Raw genomic sequence first — 12,566 nt, 5'->3', positions numbered from 1 at the left:
GTCTGGGAAAGCAGCGGAAGATGGCCCAAGTGCTTGGGCCCCTGCACCCACGTGGGAGACCCAGATGGAGCTCCTGGCTCCTGGCTTCGGATGGGTGCAGCTCCAGCCATTGCAGCCATCTGGGGAGTGAACCATCGTATGGAAGACCTCTCTCTCTCTCTCTCTCTCTCTCTCTCTCTCTCTCTTTGCCTCTCCTTCTCTCTCTGTGTAACTCTTTCAAATAAATAAATAAATCTTTAAAAAAAAAAAAAGAAAAATCGCCATCGTTCTGGTGAACGAAGGCATCAAAGCAAAATGGCACTGGAGCGGAATTCAAGAATCTCCTAGTGACTGCCTGCCGTGTGCCTGGGCCTCCCAGCAATTCCAACAATGTTTCCGTGTGTGTCCACGCCGTTCCCACGTCCCCCAGGGACATCAATCAGAGCCCAGCAGTCTCTCCCAGGCTGAGCGCTTGTGGAATAAATGACACACTCCTGAAGCAAACATAAACACGCGGGAGAGGCTTTCTCACGACCCGGCACTTTCCTCCTCGCACTTCCCCTGCTCGCTCCGAGCCGTCCTTCCCTGCCTCCCCAGCAGCCACTGGACCACGCGTCCATGATAGAATGTTCTAGAAGTGAGCTCAGCTCATTGTTTCCATTTTGGCTGAAATTTTACAAAACTCCTCTTTCGTTGGCCTAGAGGTGAACACGTCCATTAAGATTCTCTTTTTGGGCACCAGTTCAAGTCCCGGCTGCTCCACTTCTGATCTAGCTCCCTGCTAACGGGCCTAGGAAAGCAGTGGGAGATGACCCAAGTCCATGAGCCCCTGCACCCATGTAGGAGACCCAGAAGAAGCTCCTGGCTTTAGATCGGCCCAGCCCTGGCCATTGTGGCCATTTGGGGAGTGAACTAGCAGATGGGAGACCTCTCTCTCTCTCTGCCTTTCCCTCTCTCTGTCTGTAACTCTGCCTCTCAAATAAATAAATCAATCCTTGAAAAAAATAGAGCTTACTTAAAAAAAAGACTGCCTTGTCCCACGTCGGAGTACCTGGGTTCGATTCCCGGCACTGGCTCCTGGCTCCATCTTCCTGGTAATGCGGACACCTGGGAGGCGGCAGGAGGCGGCCTCTGCCTCCCACGTGGGAGACCCGGGTTGTGTGCTGAGCTCACGCTCTGTCCCACATGTGAGTTTGGCACACGGATCCTGAGCACCTGCTCAGTGCACGTGCTAAGTGCAGGGTGACAGGAAAGCGCCCGGAAGGCTTCGCCCGGGGGTCTTGGAGGTGGGGTGAGGGTGATGGACGAGGAGCTCTTTGAAAAGCCCACGGAAAATGGGACTAGGGGCCAGCGTTGCGGTGCAGCAGGTTAAGCTTCTGCATCCCACGTCAGAGTGCAGGTTCGAGTCCCGGCTGCCCCACTTCGGATCCAGCTCCCTGTGGATGCACCTGGGAAAGCAGCGGAAGATGGCCCAAGTGCTTGGGCCCCTGCACCCACGGGGGAGATGTGGACAGAGCTCCTAGCTTCAGCCTGGCCCAGCCCTGGTTCTTGCAGGCATTTGGGGAGTGAACCAGTGATGGAAGATCTCTCTGTCTGTCTGTCTGTCTGAATCTCTCACTATCACTCTGTCTCTCTCACTCTGCCTTTCAAATAAATACACAAATAATCTTTACATCAACAACAACAATGTAAGACACCCAGCCGGTGACTCATGGACACCACGTGAGGGCTGGGAGTCGTGGCCAACCCCAGCCAACCCCAAACTGAACTCCTGACCTCTCTGTTGCCCCATGGCTCTCCCGTCTCGGCTGCTGGAAGTTCATCTAGAGACTGCTTAAGGGTCACAGGAAGCTGCTCCAACCAACGTTGGGAAGACCACGTCCACATGGTCCAGGCCGATCAGATAAGTCTGTCCCCCAGGCGAGGTGATTGGTTGGTTACAACATCAGATCGGAGCTGAGCCAATGAGACTTGATTCTGGGCCCCCTGGTGGACCCCTGGGATGGTTGGAGGCTGCATGGGCACAGGGGGTCCACAGGGCTGAACCTTTGCCACCTGGAGGGAGGTGGATGAAGTCAAAGTTGGTCAAGCGCAGAGAGTGACAGTGGTGCTGCTTCCTTCTTATTTATTTGCAAGGCTGAGTGACAAAGAGCTAGAGAGAGAGAGGAAGAGAGAGAGAGGAAGAGAGAGAGAGAGAGCGAAAGAGAGAGAGAGAGATCGGGCCCGGTGCCATGGCTCACTTGGCTAATCCTCTGCCTGCGGCACCGGCATCCCATATGGGCGCCGGTTCTGTCCCGGTTGCCCCTCTTCCAGTCCAGCTCTCTGCTGTGGCCTGGGAGTGCAGTGGAGGATGGCCCAAGTGCTTGGGCCCTGCACCCCATGGGAGACCTGGAGAAGCACCTGGCTCCTGGCTTCAGATCAGCGTGGTGCCAGCTGTAGCAGCCACTTGGGGGGTGAACCAACGGAAGACCTCTCTCTCTCTCTCTCTATGTCTGTAACTCTACCTTTCAAATAAATAAATCTTTAAAAAAAAAAAAAAAAAGAAAGAAAGAGAGAGAGAGAGATCTTCCATCTGCAGGGTCACATCCCAAATGGCCATGGTGGCCAGGGTTGGGTCAGGCTGAAACTAGGAACCTGAAGCTCCATCCAGGTCTCCTACGTGATGGGGGGGGGGGGGGGTCCGAGTAGGTGGCCCATTTTCCATTGCTTTTCCAGGCACGTTAGCCGGGAGCTGGATCGGAAGTGGAGCAGCCGGGATTCGAATTGGCGCTCCTATGAGATGCTGGCATCACAGGCACCGGCTTAACCTGCTGCACCACAACACCAACCCCCCCCCCCAAGTGGCATCTTAGCTGGCGCACCAAATGCCAGCCCCAAATTGCATACTTCAAATATAAGGTATGGGAATTATATCTCAGTACAACCATCTAAAAATCAGCAATACTCGGGGCAGGTGGGTAGCCTACAAGGGAAGACGGTTTGGAATACCTGGCTGGATTCCGCTGACCCCAGCTCCCTGCGCGTGCGCATCCTGGGAGGCAGCGGTGATGGCCCAAGTCCTTGGGTCCCTGCCACCCACGTGGGAGACCAGGTAGAGGTCTTGGTTCGCAGCCATGGCCCCAGCCCTGCATTCAGAGTGAACCTGGGGATGGGAGACTCTCCTTCCCACCCTAATAATAATACAACAACTGTATCTGGGGCTGGCGCTGTGGCGCAGTGGGTAAAACCCCAGCATGCAGTGCCGGCATCCCATATGGGCGCCGGTTCAAGTCCCAGCTGCTCCACTTCCGATCCAGCTCTCTGCTGTGGCCTGGGAAAGCAGCGGAAGATGGCGCAAGTCCTTGGGCCCCTGCATCTGCGTGGGAGACCCGGAGGAAGCTCCTGGCTCCTGGCTTCAGCCTGGCCCAGCCCTGGCCATTGTGGCCATTTGGGGAGTGACCCAGCGGCTGGAAGACCTCTTTGTCTCTCTCTCTCTGTAACTCTACCTCTCAAACAAATAAATACACTTTTTTTTTTAAATCGTACTTGATGACATGTAGCAAGCAACATGCTAAAACTTTTTTAAATTAAAAAAAATTTTTTTTTACCAATGACCACATTTCTGCACACAAAATCACTGTAAGAAAGAGACTTTTTGTCTCCATTTCACGGGTGGGGAGGTTTAGCACAGAGAGGGTAAGCAAGCTGTCCGCAGTCACACAGCAAGGAGGTGTCCAGACCCGAGAACTGCATTTGAAGCCACCCAGACCTGATTTTTTTTTTTTTTTGACAAGCAGAGTTAGACAGTGAGAGAGACAGAGAGAAAGGTCTTCCTTCCATTGGTTCACCCCCCAAATGGCTGCTACAGCCAGCGCTGAGCCAATCCAAAGCCAGGAGCCAGGTGCTTCTCCTGGTCTCCCATGCGGGTGCAGGGCCCAAGGACTTGGGCCATCCTCCACTGCACTCCCTGGCCACAGCAGAGAGCTGGCCTGGAAGAGGGGCAACCGGGACAGAATCTGGCGCCCCGACCGGGACTAGAACCCGGGGTGCGGGCGCCACAGGCGGAGGATTAGCCTAGTGAGCTGTGGCGCCGGCCTAGACCTGATTTTTGCCCTACTCCCAGCCTCACCTCCCTCTCTACTCCTTGCTCACCCTGAAGCAAGTAAGCTCACGCCCAACTGAACTGATCTCAATTCCTGAACACACAGGCTTCCCAGCCTCCCTCCAGCCCTTACGTGTGCTGACTCCATCCCCTCCCCAGCCGCTGTTCCCCGCCTAAGCTGTGAAGTGAATGTCTAAGTGTGAGGGGAGAGAATGGGGTGGGGTGGGGGGGAATGCTGACTCAGGGCCTGGGAGAGGAGAGGCGTGGGGGGGCACCTGGAGCGGCTGCCTGGGGGGGGGTCCTCCTCTGCCCCCGCAGGGCGTGGCCCCAGACACACCTGCACAGGGCCCAGAGCCATCTCCCTTCTTTGGCCTGTGTTTAACCTGTGCTGTAATTGAGGCCACTCGTGGGAGGGTGAAGTCACCGGGTGGGGGAGGGGGCCGACGACAGGAGGGCGGCGCGGCCCTGCCAGAGCCCTGCCCAGTCCCAGTCCCTGACATGAGTTCCTTTCCTCCCCTCCGCCATCACACAGCCTCGCAGAGTCTAATAAAATGCACGGTGTTGCAACCAAGTGCTTTTCAGCCCAAAGAGAAAGGCAGCATTGACGTCCATGGCGGTGTGGACAAACCCCACAAAGCTGAGCTGAGCCGGGGAAGCCCGCCGCGCAGGGTCGCACGGTTTATGCCTCCAGTGACAGGAAACTCGGGAACGGCGGCTGGGGCCAGGTGAGGGGGCGGGGGGATCCGCTCCGCATTGCTAACCTCCCATCGTATGGGCGCTGGTTCGAGTCCCGGCTGCTCCACTTCCCATCCGTCTCCCTGCTAATGCGCCTGGGAAAGCTGTGAGATGGGCCAAGTCCTTGGACCCCTGCGCCCATGTGGGAGATCCAGACGGAGTTCCTGGCTCCTGGCTTCATCCTGGTCCAACCTGAATCATTGCAACCATTTGGGGAGTGAACCAGCAGATGGAAGAGCTCTTTCTTGCTGTCTCTCCCTCTCTGTGTCACTCTGCCTTTCAAATAAATAAATAAATCTTAAAAAAAAAAAATCACAGCCTTTGCCAGGAGGTAGAGGCCAGGGAGGGATAAACAGACGGAACACAGAGGATTTTCTGTGTGATGCCGCAATGGTGATACTGGCTATCAGGCATCTGTGCGAACGTTTAGGATGTACAACACCAGCAGCGAGTCGCGCGGCAGGCAGTCGGCGCCACGGCCAAGTTACTGCTGGCGACGAATCCATCTCACGTTGGAAAGCCCGGGTTCGAGTCCTGCTCCGGCTTCCCGCCTACCATCCACATGGGAGACCTGGATGGAGTTTCTGGCCCAGCCCTGGCTGTTACAGACATGTGGAGAGTGGACCAGCAAATGGAAGATTTCTGTCTGTAGCCTTTCTGTCTATCTCTGTCTTCCTGCTTTCCAGCGCATTGAGTTAAGTCGCCACCGGCAACACCAGCATATCCTATCAGCGCACGGGGTTAGGTCCCGGCTGCTCTTCTGATCCGGCTCCCTGCGAGTGCACCTGGAAAAGAAGTAGAAGATAGCCCGAGTGCTGGGGCCCCTGCCACCCACATGAGAGACCCAGGTGGAGCTCCGGGCTCCTGGCTTTAGCCCGGCCCAGCGCTACCCATTGTGGCTATTTGGGGACTGAACCAGCAGATGGAAGAGCGCTCTCTCTCTCTCTCTGTAGTTTTACCTTCAAAGAAATTAAACAATTATCTTTCAAATATTTTATTGACTTATTTGAGAGCGTGAGGGGCGGGGGCCGTCCTCCTCTGGTTCAGTCCCCAAACGCCCGCGATGGCCAGGACTGGATGGGGGCTGAAGCCAGGAGGCAGGGAGACAACACAGGTCTCCCACGTGGGTGGCAGAAACCCAAAGACGTGAGCCATCGTCTGCTGCTTCCAGGGTGCACCTCCGTAGGGAGCTGGGGTCAGGGACGGAGCCTGGACTCGAACCCAGACACCCCGATACGGGATGCAGGGTGCCTACCTACCCCCGGTGACGGCGCTCTTGTTAGCAGAGACTTGAGGTGGCGCAGGAGACAGGGAGCTCGGGAGAGGCCCCGACAAACTCGCTTTCATAGCAGACCCACTCTGGAGATGACCTGTGACCCCCTTAATCCATTCATCACACGAATCCATGAATCCATTGAGGACAGAGCCTACCCGTCTCTTCCCCCTGTTCCTACCTCACCATGCGGAGTCAGTCTCAACACAGGGTTCCGCAGGAGAGGCACCATATTCGGAGTGTGTGTGTGTGTGTGTGTGTGTGGACCAACCCACGTTGACATACATATCTGATTTATTTTCTTATCTATTCAAAGAAACATGAGTTTGTACCGATAATGTTAGAGGAATTAACCTGTGGGTTAATACGTACGACGCACAGACAGCTTGTTCAGCCCTAGAGTGCCTTTCAATAATTATTTGCAATTTTTATTTATTTACTTATGTGAGAAACTGAGGCGGGGGGGGGGGGAGAGCAAGAGAGAGAAAGAGAAAGAGCGCTCCCATTCACTGGTTCACTCCCCCAATGCCTGCAATGGCCAGGGCTGGGCAGACGGAGTCGGGAGCCAGGAACTCCATCCAGGTCTCCTATACGTGGTCAGTGGGAGGAGCTCAATGACTAGAGTTGTCTCCCGCTGCCTCCCAGGGTCTGCATGAGCAGGAGGCTGGACTCGGGAGCCCAGAGCCTGGTATCAAACCCAGGCTCTCCGCTGTGGGATGCAGGTGTCTCAACCCCTTAAGCTAAATGCCTTCCCGTGATTTTAAGCCTCATTTATCTCTACCCCAATGAGAAACAAATGTATCTGTCAGTGTGTCTGCCCAGCGCAGAGAGCTGTGTAAGGGAGACATCTCACTGAGCCGGACACACGGACCCTGTGGCCATGAGCTGGCGCTAGCCCTCAGGCCTCCAATCTGAGCCACCCTGGAGCTCCAGGGCTCCGGTCTGTGTCCATGGGGATGCGGTCAGTGCCCAGCAGCCAACTTCAAGTCCCGGAGCTGTGCGGGGCAGGGCGACTGAGGAGGCACAGGGTCTGCGGCAGCCTTGGGACGCATTTTTTCCCCTCTGCAAGGCACAGATGTCACTCAGCCTGAGTGGGTGCAGACCGGGTGGAGCAGCCCCTGTGGGCGAGGGCCCTGGCAGCAGAACCAGCCCGGCAGGTGTGCTAGCCCAGGCACGCTCCAGGCTGGGAGCTGCCACAGGACAGCGAGATCCTAAAGGCCATCGGTGGTGAGAGGTGGCGGGGGCAGGGCGGTGGTTGTGTCTGAGCTGAGAGACCCCTTCTAATCCCCTGGCAGGAATACAGTGGCGACCAATGGTTACCTGGGCTAACATTGACCGAGCTTGCATACCCCAGCTTTGTTACCCATTTCCCCTTTTTTTAAATTTATTGATTTGAAAGGCAGAGTTAGAGTTAGAGAGAGAGAGAGAGAGAGAGAGAGAGAGATCTGGTTCATTTCTCAAATGGCCACAACAGCTGTGGCTGGATCAGGCCAAAGCTGCGAGCCTGGAGCTCCATCCGGGTCTCCCACGTGGGTGCAGGGGCCCAAGCACCTGGGCCATCCTCCGCTGCTTTCCCAGGCCTTTTGCAAGGGAGCTGGATTGGAAGTGGAGCAGCCGGGACTCGAACCAGCGCTCATCTGGGATGCTGGCATTGCAGGCGGCGGGTTAACCCGCTGCACTACAAGGCTGGGTGCCCTGCCACCCTGTCCATTTTTTCTTTCATCTTCAACAACCACCCTGGGACTGGGTACTGTGGGTGCTGTGATTACTGGCTCCAAGATAAGGCTCCTGGGGTTCAGAAGGGGCCTCCCTGGCCCCGGGTCCAGCGTGACTGAGCCTGGCTCCAGACTTAGAACCCTTAACCTTTTAAACGTCTGGGCTCCCAGGAACACCCAATAGACCAGCCGAGGAAATGCAAGAGCGTGGGGACTGCAGGGAGCGCCAGGCGCCATTGGCCTTGGGGAGAACGGGCCAGGGCCAGGAAGGGGTCTGACAGCTGGGATGGTTTGGGGGGAAAGGCGCTGGTCCCCAAGCTCAAGGGTCCAGAGCCTCCAGCGCCCTGGGGATCCCTGTGTCTCAGGGGTTGCAATCCATGGGAAAGTGGCCCCCGAGCTGGGGTGCTGGGCCAGGCCCTGTGGCTGGCAGCCCAGCCGGAAGAGCCCTGCTCTGCCCCCCAGGGCTGGTGAGAGGTGAGAGGGCTGCCTGGGAGGTGTGAAGCAGCTGCCTCCCTCCCCTGGGGTGTGGCTTCCCCTTTGCACAAGGTCACTGGGTGCCTGCTGGCTACCAGGCCCTGTAGGCTGCTGCTGCCGCCGCAGGGCTGTAACAGGGGCACCGGCACTGAAGGGTTAATGGCCCCCATGCGCGGCATTGGCTGACTGCCCCCGACCCCCACCCCGTGCGAGAGTTTCATTGGTCAGAGCTCCCAGAAGTGGGTCCTGCCTGCTTGGGGAACTGCGGGGGCGGGAGCCACAGGGATCCCCAAGGGACTAGTTGGGGGCTCGACCTGTGTGGATCCTCGAGGGACTACAGGGCCAACGACCGAGTACCCTTAGTGGTTCCTCCCGGAAGCGCCCCCCTCCCACCATTCAGGCCCCTGGAGGGCTCCCAGGCTTCCCCCCACTGGCAGGGCCTGGGGTGGCGGGAGCAAAGGGCGCTGTCCCTGCGGAGGTCGCGACTGACCGCAGCTCCCACGCCCACCCTGTCCCAGGCTGCAGTCGCCAGGCTGGGGAGGGGCGCTGGGCCTGGTCGGGAAATTGGGTGGGTGGGGGAATCGTGGGCGGGGCCAGCAGCTGCCTGGGAGAGGCGTGGGAAAGACAGAGAGACAGGGAGAAGCAGAGACCGACACCCCCAGAGGAAGCGAGACCCTCATTCATGGAGCTCGCTCAGCGGACGTGTTTGGAGCACCGGCTGTGTCTCGGCAGGGCCCGCGACAAACTCTCGTCCCTGTCCCCCTGAGGCTGACCGTCCGGTGAGGGCGAGGGGGAGGACACAGCCCAGACGCACAATACATGGGTGAATCGCATTGTTAGGAGACGTCGGATGGGGGGGGGGGGGCGCGGGAGCCAGGGCGCCAGACGAGCCAGGCCCTCCTTATTTGGGGACAGGAAAGTTCCCACCCGAATCCCGCCTGCCCCTGCCCCTCCTCCACTCTCCCCAGGCCAGGGGTGGGAACGGGGAAAACGGGGAGGGGCCCGTGTGCGGAGCCGCCCAGCCCTCTCTGAGGGGGGCAGGGTGCGGGGAGGAGGGCCAGGACTCAGGACCCCCCTCTCCCCCACTGCCTAAGACCCTTCCTAATCTGAGCCGCCTCGGGGTCCCTCGGCGGGCCGACTGGGCGTCCTTCGGGGCAGCCTAAGGGATCCTACTGGGAGTCCACGGAGAACCCGGGAGGAGCCCGCGCCCGGGCGCTGCAGGACGGACGGGACCCTCTGCCGGCGTGGGAAGCGGCTCCGGCAGCCACTGCCCCTACGGAAGGACCCACCCACTCGCTCGTCCCCGGGGTCTCCCACCGCGACGGAGCGCCCCTAGGAGGGCAGCCCAGGCTCGGACGGGGGAACTGAGGGCGCGCCGGTGCCAGTCGCCGCCGGGGCGATCTCCGGTGCCGCGGCGGGTGGCACCGGCTGGCAGCCACGGGCTCAGTGCCCGGGCCCCAAAGGGAGGGGGCGACTGCCTGCGACCTCGGGCTCGGCCCGTCGCGGACCCGCCCCCTGGCCTCCCCCGCTGCAGCCCCGCCCCCCGGAGCCGTGTCCGCTCACTCGGCTCCAGGCGCGCGACTGCGGGGCGCGCACGACCAGGGCGCAGGGTGAGTGTGCAGCCCTGGGTCCTTGGGGGCGCGGGGCTCGGCTCGGCCCGGAGGGGGTCCCTTGGCCACTTTTCTGGGTCTGGAAAGGCGCAACTTCCCTTACCGGAGTGCCCGATTCTTTCCTGGAGGCCATTAGGGTGGGGAAAGCCGGAGGTTAGCTCGGGCGGGACTGGAATCCCCCAGTCTCGACCGCTCCTGGCCCGGCCACTGCAAGTTTCGTTGCCTCAATCCTTCCAGGCAAGCTGGGGCAAGGGGGTTGGTGCAGACGCCGAGCTGTGTCCCCATCAGAGAACGCAGAACCCGTGTCTGCGCATTCATTCCCCGCGGCTCCTCCCTGTCTGTCTTCATTTGTGCAGGGTCCCTCCCTTGCGTGTGTGTGTGTCTGTCTGTCTGGGGCTCGCGGTGGCTGGGGCAGCATTTCTGCCTGGCTGTGTCTTGTGTGGGAGCCTGAAAACCTACGTCTGCTTCTATACAAAAGTTCCCTTTTGAGTCTCAGTTTCTTCATCTGTACAATGGGGCTACGGTGAGAGTTGTGGAGAGGATTAAAGGGTGCAGTGCCAGGATGGGAAGTGTCATTATATTTTAATGGCATGTGTGGCCCTCGGGGAGCGCCTGCCTGTGCCTCTGGGCAGATACATCAGTCTTCTGGTGTTGGGTGTGTGTGAGCGGGGTGGGGGTGGGGATTGGGGGTGGGTGGGGGGTGGCGCTTTTGCATGAAAGAAGGGGTCTGCGCAGGAGGAGGCCTGGGGTGTGTGTGAGGCTCTGAGCCCCAGGCTGAATGTGGGCAGCGGCTGTGAAATTGTGGTCTGTGCCGCTGCGTGTGAAGCCGTGTCTCTGTGTGTCTTTGCCCGTGTCGCCATGTCCATGTATGAACGTATTTTTGTGTTTCTGTGATGGTGTGTGACTGTGTGTTTTTCCCCTTGTATATGGGCCCGGGTCTGGGTGTCACTGTATTTATATACAGAGAGAGATTTTCTATCACTAGTTCACTTCCCAAATGGCCAGCAGCCAGGAGCTTCTTCCGGGTCTCCCACGTGGGTGCAGGGGCCCAAGCACTTGAGCCATCTTCTTCTGCTTTCCCAGGCCATCAGCAGGGAGCTGGATTGGAAGTGGAGCAGCCGGGACTCGAACCGGCGCCCAGATGGGATGCGGCCACGGCTTTATCGGCTGCACCACAGTGCCGGGACAAGTTCTAACCACTAGGCTAGCCGCTCACACGCATGTCTGGTGTTGAACGTGTCTCAGGGTAACCTTGCTTGTGTCCCTTTTTGGTGGGATCGTGTGTCGCCCTGTCCCCCACCCCGAGATTGTGTGGTCCATGGACGCCCCCTTTAGGCCCCGGTGTGCGTGAGGGACGCGCGGGGTGGTGGGCGGGGATTAAGGCTCCAATCTCAAGAGCTCCAGGCCCACTGGCTTCCTGCCTCCGCAGGCCTCCGCAGGTGCGCGCCGCCGGGGAAGACGGCGGCTCGGCCTCTCCGCAGCCTCGGGGCGGGTGGCCCATGGAGCCCGGCCTGCTGCGACCCGCACCGGTGAGCGAGGTCATCGTCCTGCACTACAACTACACCGGGAAGCTCCGCGGCGCGCGCTACCAGCCCGGCGCGGGGCTGCGCGCCGACGCCGCCGTGTGCCTGGCCGTGTGCGCGCTCATCGTGCTGGAGAACTTGGCCGTGCTCCTCGTGCTCGCGCGCCACCCGCGCTTCCACGCGCCCATGTTCCTTCTCCTGGGTAGCCTCACGCTGTCTGACCTGCTGGCCGGCGCCGCCTACGCCACCAACATCCTGCTGTCGGGGCCGCTCACGCTGCGACTGTCGCCTGCGCTCTGGTTCGCGCGTGAGGGCGGCGTCTTCGTGGCGCTCGCCGCGTCGGTGCTGAGCCTCCTGGCCATCGCCCTGGAGCGCCACCTCACCATGGCGCGCCGGGGCCCCGCGCCCGCCGCCAGTCGGGGTCGCACGCTGGCTCTGGCGGCGGCCGCCTGGGGCGTGTCGCTGCTCCTGGGGCTGCTGCCGGTGCTGGGCTGGAACTGCCTGGGTCGCCTGGACGCCTGCTCCACGGTCCTGCCCCTCTACGCCAAGGCCTACGTGCTTTTCTGCGTGCTGGCCTTTGTGGGCATCTTGGCCACCATCTGTGCGCTCTACGCGCGCATCTACTGCCAGGTGCGTGCCAACGCCAGACGCCTGCGGGCGCGACCCAGGGCTGGCCGGAGCGCGTCGAGCCGCGCACGGCGAACGTCTCGCTCCCTGGCGCTGCTGCGCACGCTCAGCGTGGTGCTCCTGGCCTTCGTGGCCTGCTGGGGTCCCCTCTTCCTGTTGCTTTTGCTGGACGTGGCGTGCCCGGCGCGTGCTTGTCCTGTGCTCCTGCAGGCCGATCCCTTCCTGGGCCTGGCCATGGCCAACTCGCTTCTAAACCCCATCATCTACACACTCACCAACCGCGACCTGCGCCACGCGCTCCTGCGGCTCCTCTGCTGTGGCCGCCGTCCCTGCGGCCGAAGCCAGAGCGGCTCCCAGCAGTCCCCGAGCGTGGCCGGGGCTTCGGGCGGTCTGCGCCACTGCCTGCCCCCGGGCCTGGACGTCAGCTCCAGCCGTTCGGAGCGCTCCTCACCCCAGCAAGACGCACTGGACACCAGCGGTTCTGCCGGCAGCCCCGGCGCGCCCATGGCCGCCAGAACCCTGGCACTGGAGCTAGCTGCATACTCGTGA

The 12,566-nt window shown here is 60.2% G+C and overlaps 1 protein-coding gene across 1 annotated transcript; it reads left to right on the top strand.

Annotated features, from left to right (window-relative positions):
* The first annotated feature begins 11,366 nt into the window (after positions 1-11,366).
* S1PR5 (sphingosine-1-phosphate receptor 5) lies at positions 11,367-12,566 on the top strand. Its single transcript, XM_062179432.1, has one exon. The coding sequence runs from the start codon at positions 11,367-11,369 to the stop codon at positions 12,564-12,566; it is 1,200 nt and encodes a 399-aa protein (XP_062035416.1).

This window comes from Lepus europaeus, chromosome 20, assembly GCF_033115175.1.
Source record: "Lepus europaeus isolate LE1 chromosome 20, mLepTim1.pri, whole genome shotgun sequence".
Classification (NCBI taxonomy): domain Eukaryota; kingdom Metazoa; phylum Chordata; class Mammalia; order Lagomorpha; family Leporidae; genus Lepus; species Lepus europaeus.
Note: the sequence above shows the minus strand (reverse complement) of the source record. Positions and strands in the feature narration are given on the sequence as shown.